The sequence below is a fragment of the Cryptococcus neoformans genome, chromosome 12 (assembly GCF_000149385.1).
Source record: "Cryptococcus neoformans var. neoformans B-3501A chromosome 12, whole genome shotgun sequence".
Taxonomy (NCBI): Eukaryota; Fungi; Basidiomycota; class Tremellomycetes; order Tremellales; family Cryptococcaceae; genus Cryptococcus; species Cryptococcus deneoformans.
In genome coordinates, this window is record NC_009188.1 from 537345 (window position 1) to 554490 (window position 17146).

Genomic DNA, 17146 nt, shown 5'->3' on the forward strand with positions numbered 1-17146 from the left:
AGAAACTTGGTGTGATCAATCATTTGAATGGAAAACAAAGTATGGAAGGAGGGTAGGCTGGACGACGAAACAATGTCAGATTGCAATCTCGTGGTACCATTGGCCACATTAAAGCTACGTCAAGGTAACATAGCATGATCGCCTGAGAATATGACCATTTGCAACAATCTGGAAACGGCTCACCCAGTCATACTTGAGTCTTCAATCGTGATAATCCGTCAACCGCATCAGGTCAAGCTAATCAGTACCCGGGCTTAGCGCTGGGAATTTCTCATAGTTTCCTAAACATTGATGAGAAGATCCTATGAGCCTGACGCATCCACGAGTAGAAGTGTCTTTCGTTAATGACATACATACAACTAATAAAAACACAATTATACTTGTCGCTCGTACATTATTATTATCATCATCAATCAACCAATTTGGCAGCCGATTTCCAATGATCTTCTTCCCACCCTTTGTCATACAAGCTACTAGAACGATGCACCTCCTTAGACGATTCCTCGACGACGATGGAATCCTCCTGCCTATCTCCGCTCTCGCCTGCTGACTCCAGATTCTCCTTTTCTGACTTCATCTTCTTCTTCCCGCGTATCTTCGCCAGCCTCCTTCTCTTATCGTCGATGCCAGACCTGAGATCCTCCAACACCCTCTTCGAACTCTTCGATGCCTCGGGGAACTTCCACTCGCCATACTTTGAGCTCTCTGTTCTCGTCTTGGAGGCCGCTTCGTATGCCGCCTGATCAAACCCTTCCCGCCCTCTGTCTTGCATAATAAGGAAATTAGCAGCTTCAGGCACGAGAACATTGGCGATAAAGTCGGAGGGTGAAAGAGGATCGATGGCGGTAACAACATCTTGAGTGAGTTCAGATGCTGATTTGGCTGGAGGGATATTGGGCATCATGTAGTTCAATCGGCGAAGTAATTGGAAATGATCTGTAATAATAATTCTCCCAAGCTCACCATAGCTACTTTTGTCAGCGCAATACAAACTTCACACACGCGACTCACTACCCGGGTTTGACTGCTGCTAATCTTTCTTCCTTTGACTGATGAGCCAAACTGCTCCACTTCATGCGCCCGACTTCCTCTACTTCCTTTTTCACCTCTCTAAAAACAGCGCTCTCCTCTGGCTGTCTGACAATTTTATCAAGCTCATTCCTGATCCATCCTGTCTCTAGCCGTCTGTCCAGGTTTCCAAAATCGATGTCAACTGGGAAACCAGCACGTATGCCCAAAGGAATAATGGTAGTTTCAGCATGATGGAGAGAACAGAACTCAATTGCTTTTTGCCAACTCAGCGCGCGGGCATTGGGATTTTCGTCAGTTGGGGCAGGAGTGGATAACTTGTGTAATTTAGCTTTGAGGTATTCGTGGTGTTTGCTAGGCTTGTTGGGAAGAGGCAAGTTGCAGTACTTTGGAGCGTCAGAGGACATATCTGTGAATATGTGGTTCGTAACTCACAGGGCAAAGATTGGTCCAATCCATGTGAGACAACAGATATTCCCGTTCTTTCTTAGTGAATTCATCTTCTCCCAGCAAAGCCATCTTCTCAGCATCCAATTCATCGTCTGCATTGACCAATATTGAACTAAGGGCTGGTCAGCACTATTCAATGGTATATTTTAATCAGACAACTCACGGGCCGTCCAAGAATTCGTCGTCAAATTCATCGTAGTCAGATGAATCCATGTTTGATGATAAGGTCTCAAAGAAATAAAATCCCTTGTCATTGTTTCTAACTGAAGGCTGTCGAGTAGTATCTTCGCGTTCCTTTTGAGTCTCTGGTGTTAGTTTTTCAGGGACAAAGGGAGCAGGTGTTGTGTCTTCGTCGTCTGAGTTGATGGTCTTTTTGCCATATCGCTGAGAAACAGTTGTCTTTCTCCGTTTCACAGGTGATTTTTTCGTGTGAATAACATAGTCGTCATCGCTGTCTTCATGCTGTGCTTTCACATCTGCTTTAGAAGCACCTTCTCGTGTGTATTTCATATTCCTGGATTTTGGCGTGGAGTCTTCCACGCTCAATGGCCTCCCTTTACCCTTGCCCACTCTTACTACGGTTTCGTCATTATCGGAAGAGTTAGACGACCTTCGTTTTGTCGCTTTGTTTTTAGTAGTATTGATGGTTCTATCGGCTCGCTTAGACGCTGCAAGGGATCTTGAAGGTTTTGGCGTAAAGACCATTGACTCGTCTGAAGGGGACACGAGAACGTCGCTGTCTCTTCTGCCCAGACGCCTTCCATTTCTGATGGGTTTGGTGGGCGCCTGGGAGCCGTACATCAAACTGAAGGCATCCACGTCATTCGCTTTCCCATTGGACAGTGACGAACTGGATGCAGCTGAAGCCTTGTCTCTATAACCTTCTGATTGATGCTTGGGTGGTGTGCTCCCCAACGCAAGTTCATCATCTTCATCATTCTCGGTGTCGCTGACTTCAACGACCGTAGATGATAGACGATCGTTGATTTCTGATTTAGTAACAGAAACAAGACGATTACGCGGTACGCCATCGAGGGTACTTCTCCCCTTGGTCTTGGATGTCTCCTTGGTTTTACGAGGAGAGCGCGATCGCGAAGAGCTGGTTGGTCTCAGAGCATTGGAGCGCCTGGCATTAGATTCGGCTCTATTGCTCGATGTAGTCCCACGGTTACTGCTTTTGAATGCTGATGTTGGCTTTGTAGGAGACCTTAGATCTACAGGCTCAGACTCTCGTCCTTTGCCTTTCTTTCTGGTCGCATCAACAGCTTTTCGAGAAGTGACACCACTTCTGGCACCTGATGTTGTTTGATTGTACAATTTTTCCAAATTCTGCTCTGTTGCTAGGAGCTGTTCAAACACTCTGTCTGCCTCTCGATTTGATGACAACAAAGATCTCTTCTTGAAACTTTCTGGACTTTTTGTGTCTGACTCGTCGGAGAAATCATGGGCCGCGGAGCAAGACCTGGATACACGCGAAGTGTGTAAAGCCCCTTTCTGAAATCGCCGCTTGTCCTGATCTCGTTCTCGGGTTTTCCCCGCCTTACGTTCCTCTTTGCCGTTTTCGAACTCTGCTCTTGAGGTCAGACCCAAGGCTCTTAATTCATTCTCACCCTTATCCATTCCCATCTGGCGTTGCCGCCTTAGGTCCGTAGCAGAGGTTTCTGCAGCCCCTTGATAACCAACAGAGCTCAGAGAACCGGTGGGAACAACTTGTCGCCTCGTCATTCCAAGCGGTTTCTTTTTGGGGATGAACATGCTTCCTATTGATACCTGGCCTTTGTCCCCCCCGAAGATGAACCTGGTCTCCACAGAGCTATTGGCGTTATCCGATTTTGTACGCTTGTACTGTTCGTGTTCTTGAGCTCTGCCCGGTGAAGAGCTAAAGACGTCGCCGTGGTTGACCAACTCCGTTTCCATGTTGATGACGCGTGGGATACGGGAAGGAAGGGCGATGCGGACGTGAGCAAAACAAATGCCCCTGGGAGGAAAACAGATGCTTTTGGGAGGTTGGAGAATGGAAAGTGGAGGGCGGAGAAGGGAGCAGGCGACGCGACGTTCGAATCAAATAATTAATCACCTCGGCGATAAACAAAACCGTGACGGACGATATGTTGATTTTCTAATTTCGTCTTTTTTGCTGTGACTCAGACAGAGTCTTGTTTCTTCCGTTAACTATTATTATCCATGCATTGCACCTGCAAACAGCCTCCTTGACTGCAACACTTATTATGTAGAATAATCTGACTGATGCAGCAGGAATCAACTGACTACACTCGACAGTGCGAACAGACATAAGACATGACATGCTGAGAAAGTTCCCCTTCGAAGCTGCATTATACAACATCAACCTGTTTAATATATAACGAGCTGTAAACCTCATGAACCAGAAGGAAATTCCCGTCCTATAGCCAAAAATATATGATAGAAGAAAAATTGCGACGAAGCCAGAAAAAAAGACAAAAAAAAACCAAAAAAAAAGCGGAACAGAACTTCCGGAAAATGATGCTAGGCCCCAAAATGTTCTAGGGCGCTAGTTCATGGTTCGTAACGAGGTAGAAAAACACCTTGGACGCCCTGAACACTTCCGCTTCGACTAGAGGCAATCGATGAAGCAATACTCTCCGGTCTTTCTTCTGATACCATCCCATCTGGATCAGATTGGCCCATTGTAGAGGCATCCGTCGAGGCATGACTCCCGGGCAAAGAGTGGGACGAATCAGGGCCCGCCTCTAATTCCGAGTCGACATCAGATCCCAGTGGTGGGGCAGACGGCCCATTTATCTCCGCATCAAGCGCTAGAGGCGGTGCTGACGGTTCCACGTCAGGTACTTCCAGCGGCGGCGCCGAAGGCGTCGTATACTGATGGTCAGGAGCGGAGGGTGAAGTAATGGGAGGAGCAGAAGGTACAGGACTATCCAGATTATGGAACTGTACCAGCCTTGCACTAAGCTGTGGTGGAGGTGGAAACGCTAACCCTTCCCTTTCCGATTCCCTACTCGTACGGACAGCTTCATCTTCTTCTGGAATGGTAGGGATGATCTCGAACCCAGCATCATCGACATCGACAACCGGCGCAGTTGGACCCTCTTCAGCCTCTGTCTGGACAGGTGGAGGAGCGGATCCACCCATCCTCAATCTTTCCAGCACGCGTTTATCGTCCGTTGCAACGTGATTCATCCTCAGATGAGGATCCTCCTCTTCTGCGACAGCAGGAGGCTCAACAAGTCGAGCTTTACCATCGGCGCGAGAAGCGACCGCCAGGGCAATCTCTCCGTCTTCTGTGGCGGGCGCGGGATAGTAACCAGGAGCTTGGGTCTTTTCTCCTGCCAAAGAGTTCTGTGCAGAACTCTCAGATGATACATAAGGAGGATGAGCAGATGCTGAAGGGCGCGAAGGACCTGCTGTGGAGGTTGGGATTGAACGGACTGATGCGGGTCGATATGCGGGAGGAAAATATGGCGTAGGCGATACTGGGAATGAAGTATCGGATTGGGGAGCCGAAGTTTCGACAGAGGCTGGTTGCTCAGAAGGAGTCTGTGAAGGTGCTGGGGAAGGGGGCGAGACAAGATGAGGTGACACTATAATTTCTGGTTGCTCCACAGTTTCCCGTTCGAAGATGTCCTCTTCCATTATTTTATTTTCTTTCAAACTCATCGCGTCATGCTCCTTCTCCTCCTTCTTTCCCTTTCTACGTCTGACGGTTCCTAATCTTGCATTCCACCCTTTAACCTTACTCCTGGCCAATCCCATCTGTCCATCTCTCTTCTTCTTTGCCTTGTGTTTCCGTTCCATCTCCGCAAGTTTTTCCTTGAATGCGGTTTCAGCTGTCGAGCATTTGATGTCATCTTCAGTAAGGCCAGCGGCTGCAAGAGCTTTTCGGCGGAGTCGTTCTTTGGCGCGTTTTTGTTTGCGATGTTTCTTTCGCCTATTGAGAGCGTATCTGCGAAAGAGCACGTCAGCGATCAGGCGACGAGATGAAATGTAGACACTTACATGATAATGAGGACAACAATTGCAATGGCCATAATCACACTCGCAACTGCTATAAGTGGCACTTTGTAGATGCTAGTACGATTCGAGGAGTATCCCCACCTACGTCACTTATCGTTAGCCTTAAAACATTCATCGAGCGATAAGGGCCTAACTGACCCATTTGGTAAGGCTTTTTCAACAGCAAAAGAGGGTGCAGCAGTACTAGTCGCATTTGACGCAGTAACAGATGAATTGCTACCATTGGTGAACATCGCATTATCGCTGTCGATGGAAACGGTTCGATTCGTGACAGATTCTGCAGCGTCTTCCGTGTGATCTTCATCATCGTTGGACGGAGTCGCTTTATCTGTTGGCAACTGAACAGCCTGTCAGCATAACGGAGACTTAAATCAAAATACGAAGGATGCGAAGAGACTCACCGCTATTCTTCGACCATAAAGGAACCATCCAGCCTCCGCCTTTCTCCACGATCCATCCGCATGCTGGGTCAACAGATACGGTAAAGTCGTTTCGTCGACAAAATGTATCTCAGTGGGCAAGACAGAGGGTGTAATCACCGATGTCAGATATTTGACTCGTTTGTCGAGGGTGCGCGTAGGCTGAAGTGTAGTGGTGACAGTCGGCAAGACAGTAGGAATAGAAGGCAGTCGGAGCCGAGTGGGCTGAGCTGGTATGACTGCTGGAGCAGCTGAAGTGACACCAAGAAAAGGTAGGAGGAATAGTGGTGGGAGAATAGTGGAGAGGTGTAAAGTTTGATTTTGCCGTATTTGGCGTCGTGTCCTAGTTGGTCCATGATGCCGTCGTCTGCTGCCATCCTCATTGCTGCTTCGGCTTGCAGTGTCTCTCGCGGCATAATGGGCATGCTCTGGCTCGTCCCTGAGCCTGGATGGCCCAGCGTGGCACTGGCGCTCCCATATACCTTCTCTCCTCCAGCTTTCTTCCTTGTTCATCTCATTTATAGGGTGTGTATGTCGTTGACAGAGGCGGTGTGGTGTAGTATGGAGAAGTGCGATGCTGGACTGTTATGTAAGGTAGGAGATCGGAAGGGGAGAAAGGCGGATAAATAAAAAGTGGGAAAAGAAGATATATATTTATAGCGCTGAGATGTATCTGAGATAGAAGTGATCATTCAAGGGTTGAGATGAGCTATAATTATCCTGCTCAAGCCTTTCTTCTGCAACCGGCGCACCCCGGTCTTTTTGCCTTTTTGCTTTCTTCTTTTTTTCTACAAGTGCAGCTAATACTGTAGAAATAATTCCACGGATGTTTTCTCGGGGTAATGTGGACACTGCTGTTTCAGCGGATCTATGCTAAGTATATATGTCTGTACGCGTATAGGTACGTGTCTATGTACTCCCACACCAGCTCGTCTTGCTCTTCTCTTCTCCTTATTCCGTACCCGCCCGTCGCCTCGCCACCACCGCACCGGGCCACAACACAGTTTGATTCCGCGACCTCTGACCGAATTCGGATATAGTTTGCGACGCCTGCCGTCATGAGCAAGGACTAATGCATATACAGCACAGATTTCATATGATGACATGGCCTGGAATGCAATTCAGATGCATAAGGAAGTGCTTAGAAAAGACATACAACGCAAATGCATTTTGTTTGCATATGATATGCAATGCTTCTCGCCAAAAGATCCATTAACAAGCACGATCTTCTAAAAAAAACTTTTCCATAACTTTATACGCCTTCTCCGCCTGCTGGTAGACGCTGTCCCTGGATGATGAAGTACGGATCAGGCACGGCTCGGTATCATTCGGCTCGTGGCTGCGTGCGGGATTGTGCAGGCAGGAGGGTAAAAAACGCGAATAAGGGGCTCTCCACTGTTTTACTTCCGCCTATAACCTAACTACCTCACAACCTCCAACCTTCCTTTGTTCGCTGAGTAGAACGCTGGACATATATTTAACTGCCGACTAAGTATGTACTGCCGAATAGCTTTAGATCTCAATATTCAAGGATTAGGACGCCGGATTCTTGATGATGTAAAAATAATATAGCTGCAACGTAGCCGAAGAAGTTGACTACAAATAACTGATCTCTAGCGGTGGTCTGTTATTAAGAGGGAAAAACCGACGAGCAGGTCAGCCTTTGGAAGAAGAAGCTGGGAAAGTTAGGGCGAGAGTAATTATAGGGAGGATGTCTCTGGTTCTGCGAAGGATCAGAATGCTGCAGAAGGTGGAAACAGGCCGTCGGGAATGACAAAGGTGAAGAAAAGAGCGATTTTAAGACTTCATTTTTAATAGTTTTTAATATTGCGCCGTAGTTCCCCTTTCAAATGGTTAATTACGGAAAAGATAAAGCGAGAAAAAACGAAATTATTAGGAAATTTAAATGAATGTTAATAAATACAAATAACTGCAAAAAAAACATAAATAAGAAATTTGGAAATGAAAAAAAAAAAAACAAATAACTGCCACAAATAAGCTGAGGGTCCGAGCCGACGACGGAGTGATACGTATTTAGATGATATCGAGTTGTAGCATTCCATCATACAACATCATCTGCGTCGTCCAAGTTAACAAATAGGGCTTAAAATAGTATGCCATAATAATAGGTACATGTAAGCAATAAAAGATGTAAATATAATACAATGTGATAACAGAATACAGAAAGGAATGTAGGCTGGGATCCTGTGGACTAGCAGCACAAGCCTAACTTGTCAATGCATCTACATCTACGACTTTTTGCATCATTCTGGTTATATTTGGATATTTTAACTGCAAGGACCCTTCTTACTTTCTGGCCTTGTCCCAGACTTGTTGCATGAACGCCCTGACAAACATCTTCTTGCCTGCCTCGCTGATCTCATCTACTTCTTCTTGAGTGAGCTCTCCCTTCTCAGTGATGGCTTCCAGCTGCAACTTCTGTCTACCTTCGTTGGCCGAGGTGGTTACGACAACACCCTGACTCTTCTGGACGGCCCAGTTCAGCAATACTTGTGAGTCTTCGTACCCCTTGGCTTGCGCAATTTTCTTGACTACAGAGTCAACGGGTCCACCAGGAACCTTGGTGAGAGGAGTGAGAGGGCCGTAGCATTGGATGGTGATCTTGTTAGAGTGACAGAAATCTTGGAGACGAACCATGTTGTCGGCATGGTAGTTGTAAGGGTGGAATTCAATCTACGGTGACTGTCAATGGCGACCGGATTAATCTCAAGGTATGAACTACCAACCTGGTTGACACTTGGAACAATTTTCCAAGTCTTTTGCAACTCCATGAGGTCCTCCTCCCTGAAGTTACTGACACCAATAGACTTGGCAAGGCCCTCCGATTTGATTTCCTCCATTATGGCCCATGCTTCGTTGATAGAGTACTTGGGAGCGAAGAGCTGTTGCCAATATCAGTAGGTACGTTGCTATATCAAAAAAACTTTCTTACAAGTGGAGAGTGGAGAAGATCTACGTATTCAGTCAAAAGGTGAACTCTACATACAAAATCACGGACAACTTACAAAGATCAACGTAATCAACACCCATTTCCTGAAGCAAACCCTTCAGGATAACCTTGGGGTTCTTCTCCGATTCACTGTCTCCACCGCCGCTGCCGCCTATCTCCCATCAGTAAGGAGGGGAAAGGCACATGGCCGGTATGATGTACTCACACTTTTGCAAAAGGAAAATATCTTCCCTCTTACCGCCCCACTTTTCCAAGGCGTCCTTAACGCTCTTGCTGTTTTTGTACATTTGGGCGCAGTCAATGTAAGTGTACCCAGTCTTTAAGGCTGAGACGAGATGCTCAACGCATTCCTTGGCGTAGTGGGTGGTACCTACGTAACAACGACAAACAATGGGAAGTCAGCGGATGATGCGCCTCATGGTACCCCTTGCGCCAGGAGCCAGGGAGGACTCACCAAGGCCAAATCCAATTTTGGGGATTTTGACGCCATCATTTAGAGTTACGGTTGGTGTAGACATTCTGTATCTGGTCGTGGAAAGAAACCTGAAGGAGGAAGATAGTCTGGGCAGATTGTTCAGTTTGGAAGGTAAATGGATATATAATAAAGGACAAAGGAAATGTAGAATATGGAAATATGGAAAGCTATATAAGGAACTCCTCGGGCTCGGGTAATCAGAAGCGTACCGGTGCAGGAGTCATATATAAGCCAGTAGAGGAAATAAAGGATGACGAATGAGGATCCGAGCTCGCGACATCATGCATCATTCGTCATATCAACGGCCAAGTCCGACAGCCATATCAATTTATTATTCGTTCGCGCTCGGGATCTTTTCTCCATCCTCGGAGCTCCTACTTACCTCGTTCCGTTCACATGTAACGAGACTTGCGGATGGAAAATGTATAATGCAACATAAATTCGACACTCATATGTGCACGTTTCTGCGTAAATCTGTTCCACCACGCGTGTTATGCTGTACTCGTAGGATGTATGCAGGTGAGTACCATATCATACGGGTGGCTTTAGATAGAGCTCTCCGCCAGGGGCCTTCCCGGGGTATTCATCAACAAAATACTGAATGCTCAAACCTGTCACATTGCTGGGTGATATCAGTGAGTCCTTATTATTGCAGACTGCTGGTAATCTGGGTGATGATCACCACCTTCACCTGTAACGCTGCATCTTTCACTCTGTACAACCCTTCTTCCCACCTACCCCTTTCCAATCAAAAACTATAGCCGCTTCGGAGCGGTAATACGTTACTCCAGAATATCTCCTGATTGCTGCTCCTCATACCAGTAACTCCAGTGTCAACAATTAATTGGCGTTATGAAAAAACATCAAGACATTCATCAATTCTAATGCCTCTACGACTTATAGATACTCCCAGAGTGTCCGTTCATCGTTATTCTTCACAAAATCGGGTATGCAAAACAAAAAGATGCCTCCTTATAGCTACATTGTCCTCATTAAATGAGGAAGGAGATTGCAGGTGAGCGTAGGGTATGAAGAACAAACTAAATAATAAGCAAATAAGACGAAATACAAAGCTGTACGTCGGAACGGTACAAGGGCTTTGAGAGAATACTAGAGTAAGTTTGACCTTTTACTCATCGCAGTAAGGAAGGTAGGTCCAAGCGAGGGCCTACGAATAGATAGCCATGAGCGCCAGTAAAGGCCCCCCGACACGAAAACTCACGTTGTAAAGAGACTCATTGTAAGAGGGGTAAGAAAAAGCGTCAGTGTCAACACAGAGGACCTCGCCGACGTAGATGTTCTCGCAATCGGCGTCGATCTGGGGATTGTTGGCGTAGAGGGTTTCGTTGCTGATACCGTACATCTCCTGTACCCATGCGCAGGTACTAAGCGGGCACATTAGCAGTATTCGGTCGACCGACGTCTCAACTGCTTACTCGTTGGCAACAACGGTGTAGACCTTCGTGCAGTCTTGCCCTTCAATACCGAGGCAAACAGTTTCGTCGGGAGTTAAGTTGTCGCAGTTCTCATCGATAGTGGCATCATTCACAAGAGCAAGCTGATAGGTGGAAACGCCGTATTGACGAGCTGTGCGCAGTTATTGACGCGACGCGTAGGGAGCAGTCATCAGTGGACGTCGGCAATCACAGTGGTAGGGAAAAAAACATCGTAGAGTCGTAAGATGACGGTTGGAAAATGAGAAACGCAAAGGAGGCAATAAGATTCACGTTATCAGCACACGTGTCCCAAGCGTGCCAAGCCATGGCCTCCAGACGCGCAGTATGTAAAACAAAGCGACGACTAGAAACGTTACTTACAAATGGAGTCACAAGTGTCGCCAGACTGCACAGTGGCATTTCGGGTGCATCCATCAATAGCAATGACGGCTGTTTTTACAGATGGATGTTGAACAGAAGGGAGTTTCAACCAGTCAGATGACAGATGGCGGGTGTGACAGAATGAAAGGAGGGTCGCGCGTCGTGACAAAAATAGGTAAGAACGGTAATACGCGGAGTTAATACTGTATAAAGATGATGGACCAGAATAGGGGTAGGAATAGCATTCACTCACATGAGAGCAGAGGTAAAACGGCAAGGGCAAAAGCAGCGAGCATCGTGGTAGTTCTTTGACGTGTCGTGAAGTTGTAAATCTAACGGACGTTTTTCTTTTTCGTTTATCTCGTTGAGATATGCAGTAAAAGAGAGTGGGCGTTAAAAGAGCGTGATGTGGTCGGCTGGAGGGATATAAGGCGCAAGAAAGTACGCGAATTGCAGAAAATGACAAATGGAAGAGAAAAAGAAGAATAGGAAAACAGGCCTAGGCATAAATAAAAGAGTTTATTAGACGTGTTGTTTTGTAACCAGTTACGCACCGGCCGACCTCCCCCCTCAATGTCATATTACGTAATATATAACTTCCCTATCGGGTAACTGAACCGTATCAACATTCCGAGCCGAACCCCTTTTTTTGTCTTTGTTTGTTTTAGTTGCGTTGTTTGTTGTTATTGCGCACCCTCCTTTTGACGACCAAAATCCGTCAGCATTTAGGTGGGCATTGTCGTTCGTCGATGGGACTATTTATTCATGTGGTTGTTTTGCATGTCTTGCATACTGCATTTCACCATTGCTAGACGTCCATTTCACATCATCTAGTGTACTTTTACAAATCATAATTTCCGTCGCCTTATCGCTCTGTTCAGTTCTGAAAAAAAAAGAGAAAAAAAAGCCACTGCAAACTTGTAATCTTTGTAATTGAAGGATAGTGTACTCATTTAAACTATATTCAGAGCAAGGATACGGAGCTCCTGTCATTCACACAGCGTACGAGGAACCATAACTGGAGGTCGAGGGGCTCAATGTGCTGTATGTTACCTGTTGCGCTTTCAACATCACAATCTTAAACAAGAATCAAGTAGATTAACTCACAATTTGTATATCGTCTTCCTCATCATCCTCTTCGTCATCCTCCTTCCTTTCTTTACTCATTTCCCTAATCCGCTTGATAGTCATCTCAACTTTCTCAGCTGTTAATTGTTCCAGTGCATTTTCAACCTTGACAGGTGTCATAATTCCAGTTTTCCGGCCCGACGCTATCCAAGTAGGATCGTCCACATGGGCGAAGTGGCAGGCATCACCCAGCATACACCTTCCAAGCTGATAATGCCTGCAAGGTTTCGTTCTCCAAGGTCTAGGTCTCGCTACAAGTGGAGCCGACTCTGGGACAATTCGAGTGTGGAGGAATGCACAGTCATCGCCATTGATGCACCCTGCCGCCGAGTTGAAGAATTTGCATGGCAAGGTCTTGAGCCGCCTGTTGCCTTGCCCTTTGGGCTTGTAGTCGGCTGAATCGCTGTCGGATGACGAAAGCGGCTCGGGAGACGAAGCTGGAATAATATGAAGAAAGGTGCATTCCTCACCGTGAGGACAGTGTCCTTCAGCAAAGAACTTGCAAGGACGAGCTATGCAATACATCGGTCAGCAAGGCCGAAAGATATGGGGTATGCGACATACTTCTGTAATAACTCATAGGTTTTCTCCCCTTCGCATTTTCAAACTTCTGCTTCATCTCGGTACTCCTCAATGCGTGCTTCATAGCAACGTCCTGAACAGCCCAGCCGGTCGGTGTCCAAATAACGCCCAAACCTCCTTCAATGTCAGGAATCGAAGGATCCTGGTAAGCTCCGACTGAAACGGGAGACATGGGCATCCCCCAAGGGTAAGTGGGAGCCATGAAGGGGAGGAATGACTCGGAAGGGGTAAAGACTTGACTCGGAGCAGGGGAAGAGTCAAACGCAAGGTTTACAAGGCTTGACTTGGGCATGACCTTACTATGCCCGTTCTTCTTGGCCTGCTCTTCAATCTCCAACATCCTCTTTCTGTGTGTCATGGGATCGAAAGGCGTAGCAGGATCCGATTCAGTCCAAAGAGACATGGCTGACAGGGGTACGGCAAGAGGCCCAGCAGAGGTAGGGGTTTTGAGAGGCGCATCTAGACTGACATTGAGATCACGCTTATGGCCCATATCAGCGATGGTGACTTTCTTGAGGCTTCTAATCTTCTTGATGGGAGCAGGAGGACCTTTAGACCAAGCGTTTGACTTGGGGGGCGCTGAAGTAACGACAGCCATGGGAACAGACACTGGCTCACTAGTAGGCACAGGAGGCGTATGCGCTTTGAGGGTGGCGGAACTAGCAGGAAACACTGCGCGCCTTGGGGTGGGAGCCGCAACGGTCTCCCTGGAGCGGTCAACCTGTACTGCGATCTGGGAAAAACGGGTTCCAAAAGCTGAAAGTCCACTCGATCGAGATTTGTGAATGACATCAGGGCCAACTCTGATAGAAGGGACAAGACAATCTTTGTGACCAGCCTTGCTGGGCTTATGATCCTTAGTACGGGAGGATTTATCGTCGGTAGGCAGTACGTTCCGCGGCTTTTCGTCGCTAGCCCCCCGTAAGATAAAATACAGTACATGCACGGATGAAACACTCACTGAAGGAAAGAGCAATAATCGCCATATGGGCAATGGCCTTCGGCAAAGTCCTTACAAGGAACCGCTTTCCGGCGACGTCAGGTATATTGCTAATGTTCAGCAGTATTACTCACTCTTGTACTTGTTCCTGCCTTTACCGCCAGCCCCCTTGCCTCCTCCAGACATCAAGAACACCTGACCAGTCACCTCCTGACCGTTTTGATCCTTTAATACCACTCTTTCGCCCATCTCAACGTCGTCCTGATCAATTCCACCGCTATCCACTTTCAGCTGTTTGGGTACCTGATTGATCTGCTGCTGGGCAAAAGCAAAAGTACCACTAGTCGGATCAATGGGGCGAGTGGGGGAAAGCATAGCATATTGAGAGATGTCATCAGTGGGCAATGGGGACTTAACTGATGACAGAGCGTGAACAAAGCGGCAAGGGCGAGAGGTACACGTAAGACCTGTGGTGTGGTAAAACTTGCAGAGTATGACTACATCATCTGTTAGTGTTCATGCTCTTACTTAACATTTTTGATGATAAGACTAAAGCCACTTACTCTCCTTCTTTGAGCCTGAACTCTTTGCACTATCCAGCTTGCCGGTGATAAGTCCAGAAGCTGCCGTAGCATGAACAATTTCCCTATCATTCTTCGAGGCACAGATCATCTTCATTTCCGCACTCTTCAATGCAGTCCCTTGTGATTTGAACCCAGCACTTCCCAAGCTGGGAGTGACTGGTATAACTCCACCATTATCCTTAACAATTGCGATGGACAAGCCCCTTTTCTTTGCGACGAGCGCCGCACTACCAATTGTGCCCGAGTCAGAACCAACAGTTTTCGGACTGTTAACTGGAGAGTTCCAACCAGAATATGTGTTATCTGGCAATGTGGCACTCGCAGACCAAATGGACTTAAAACCAGAGGAGGGATTGCGGGCAAGAGAAGGGGAAATTGTCAAACCCTTACCTGCAGCTGTAGTGGAAAACTTGGACTGTGAGGAGGGGCTCAAGAGGCTAGCGGCAGGAGAGCCCTGGAAAGACAAGGGCCGGGGTTTAGCCCTGGGTTTGGCAATGGAATTCTTGTCTGACACCTCAGTTTCGGGCGAGATGGAAAGGGAGCCACGGCCCAAACGCTGGGGAATCTGATAGATTGGTGACTTTTGGCCATCACCGATAGCCTCACTGGAGAAGCTCACCCTCCTGGAATGATCCACAACGGGGTCCGCAAGGGACGAAATACTCACCCTCTTCTGATGATGACCACGGACATGGACACCCTCAAGATTCTCCATGGGATCTTTATCACGGGCTGAATCCGAAGATTGGAGACCGCGCCTGTGAGACATGAAAGACGGACGGGTAGGCGAGGAGACATGAACATCAGGATCAGTGGTAGCCGGTCTACTAACGCTCAGAGTGGAGGTAGAGTTTGTCGGCATGATGACTAATTGCTACGCGATGGTCAGTTGGAAGTATGGCTACAAAGGGCAAAACTTGCATTTATATGTGACTGTGGCGAGTGTGGGAATCCGGAAGTAGTGGCGAGTGCTCGCGAAGGATACGAATACTGTGTGGTGCGGATAGGTCGTGGTGTTGTACGTGTGTGTGTCTCTCTGATGGGCGGATATTACTAGCTACTGGCGATAAATAAAGTAGGGGAGTAATGACTATATATCTGATCAGAGACGCAGTTTCAAGCTGAGATTAGGAACAAATGAGCTGCGTGAAGGGGAAGGTGAGTGTGAGAGTTCAAATGAAGATGGTAAAGATGAGGAAAAAAAAGGAAAGTCACCAGCTGCTCAATTCCCAAATACGGTCTCTGCTGTAACAGACTATATTGGACAACGTATGGAAATCAAACGAGTCTCTGACCAAAGTGAAACTCAGGCACCTTCCAAGGCCTTGAATTGATTAAAACCCAAATAAAGAAGAGAGAAACGAGTCTGACGGCAAGAAAGATGCGAAACCGAAAAATGCGTAGGTCTGAAACGACGCTGTCTGTGCTCTTGTGCGATGGTTGTGCAGTGGTGGGGCATTTGCTGTTGAGTCCGGAGTGCATTGTACTGGTGTCTATTGTCTTTTTGTTTTGTGGGAACAGCAAAGGGCTGGATGTAAGGGATAAGGGACTCTTTGAACAGAAGGACAATAGCAAAAAGTGGAAGAAATGTGCCTGGACGTGGAGAACAATAGACGGTCCGTCGATCTGTTCCTGAGTCATCCTGATGGCGTTGCTTGTTGATAATTTATTCCGCCAGCTGCCGGCTATTACGTACCCTTCTGTCATACGTATACAGCAGCTTTCTCTTCCTCTTTCGTTCGTTCTCTCAGACTTTCTTTGGATTGATACTCCTGCGTGATGCTTGTGTTTATCATCTTCTGGATTGGCCAGACCCTGTGTATCATACACCGGCTTAGAGCACAAAGTGCGTACGAAATGTCCTAATCGTAAAACATGGCATGCCTTCATTCGACCATCAATCGCATATCGATGCAATCTTTTTTACGCCTATTTATGCAAAGATAGAGCACTCAATGGAATGACGAAGCGTTCGAGACATGTTATGATTAACAAAAGGACCTTGATTTACTTCAGTTACTCCTTAATACGATGCTTTGAGAAAGATAATAAAGAACCTAAGGCGAAGGTGCGTGGATTTACTATATCGCCACATGATATAAATATTGAAAAATAACATCAAATGCCACAACGAAATGTATTATCAAGACCCAAACAAAACTGTAAATTCTAAACTGAATATGCGCTTCCGACTCAGTCAACTCCTTTTTCTCGTCTTAAACGCAATATTTTCACTCTTCAAAGCCTGCAAAAACTTTCATTGCACCACCTAATCCCTCATTGGGCTTGTCATCCTACCCCCAACAACTGCAATCGGATCATCTCCTCGCACCCAATCTCGTATGCCTCCTGAGACGGTGTCAGCCCCATTACCAGCGTTAGCAACACCGCCTCCAGTGCCTGTGCGAGAGCCGGCGCTCGCTGATGGCACGCTACTGCCAACAGGAAAGGTATGTGATTTCATAGGTTGCGTTTGGGCTCGCGTTTGAGGTTGCTGTGCCTCACGAGGCTGAGTTTTAGATTGAACTATCCGCGGCGAGGTGGGAACAGTGACGGGGGTGGAAGACTGATTAGGGGGAAGGGGAGGTTGAGTACTGGCGTATTTGATGGAGACCGGATTTGGCAGAGGAGCGTTTGCTGAGGCTGCAGACGCCGGGTTGCGCGTTGGGGTTGAAGAAAATGCAGAATTGGCCTCTTCCACCGTTGGGCGAGAGGATCTTGAGTCTCTTCCCCCAGAAGA

General features: G+C 47.2%; 6 protein-coding genes across 6 annotated transcripts in view; all 6 read right to left on the reverse strand.

Annotated features, from left to right (window-relative positions):
- Positions 1-409: 409 nt before the first annotated feature.
- CNBL1690 (hypothetical protein) lies at positions 410-3396 on the reverse strand (the record flags this gene model as incomplete). Its single annotated transcript, XM_767208.1, has 4 exons — positions 410-971; positions 1012-1415; positions 1465-1591; positions 1643-3396. 4 exons carry the CDS (start codon positions 3394-3396, stop codon positions 410-412), a joined length of 2847 nt encoding a protein of 948 aa, XP_772301.1.
- A 618-nt stretch (positions 3397-4014) lies between these two features.
- Positions 4015-6422, reverse strand: CNBL1700 (hypothetical protein; the record flags this gene model as incomplete). The annotated part of the gene is made up of 4 exons (XM_767209.1): positions 4015-5419; positions 5473-5571; positions 5629-5828; positions 5892-6422. 4 exons carry the CDS (start codon positions 6420-6422, stop codon positions 4015-4017), a joined length of 2235 nt encoding a protein of 744 aa, XP_772302.1.
- Positions 6423-8216: 1794 nt separating this feature from the next.
- On the reverse strand, positions 8217-9398 carry CNBL1710 (hypothetical protein; the record flags this gene model as incomplete). The annotated part of the gene is made up of 6 exons (XM_767210.1): positions 8217-8603; positions 8657-8812; positions 8863-8882; positions 8936-9031; positions 9086-9250; positions 9335-9398. The coding sequence occupies 6 exons, from the start codon at positions 9396-9398 to the stop codon at positions 8217-8219; spliced, it is 888 nt and encodes a 295-aa protein (XP_772303.1).
- A 1086-nt stretch (positions 9399-10484) lies between these two features.
- CNBL1720 (hypothetical protein) lies at positions 10485-11468 on the reverse strand (the record flags this gene model as incomplete). Its single annotated transcript, XM_767211.1, has 5 exons — positions 10485-10523; positions 10578-10740; positions 10792-10942; positions 11173-11241; positions 11426-11468. 5 exons carry the CDS (start codon positions 11466-11468, stop codon positions 10485-10487), a joined length of 465 nt encoding a protein of 154 aa, XP_772304.1.
- Positions 11469-12165: 697 nt separating this feature from the next.
- CNBL1730 (hypothetical protein) lies at positions 12166-15175 on the reverse strand (the record flags this gene model as incomplete). Its single annotated transcript, XM_767212.1, has 6 exons — positions 12166-12225; positions 12280-12812; positions 12865-13793; positions 13844-13907; positions 13957-14319; positions 14386-15175. 6 exons carry the CDS (start codon positions 15173-15175, stop codon positions 12166-12168), a joined length of 2739 nt encoding a protein of 912 aa, XP_772305.1.
- Positions 15176-16675: 1500 nt separating this feature from the next.
- The window catches only part of CNBL1740 (hypothetical protein), a gene marked incomplete at both ends in the record, with an annotated part of 1709 nt that continues 1238 nt past the window's right edge, over positions 16676-17146 (reverse strand). The window contains one exon of the mRNA XM_767213.1: positions 16676-17146. This exon is cut by the window's right edge and continues 281 nt beyond it. Within this exon, the coding sequence (XP_772306.1) occupies positions 16676-17146 (471 nt within the window).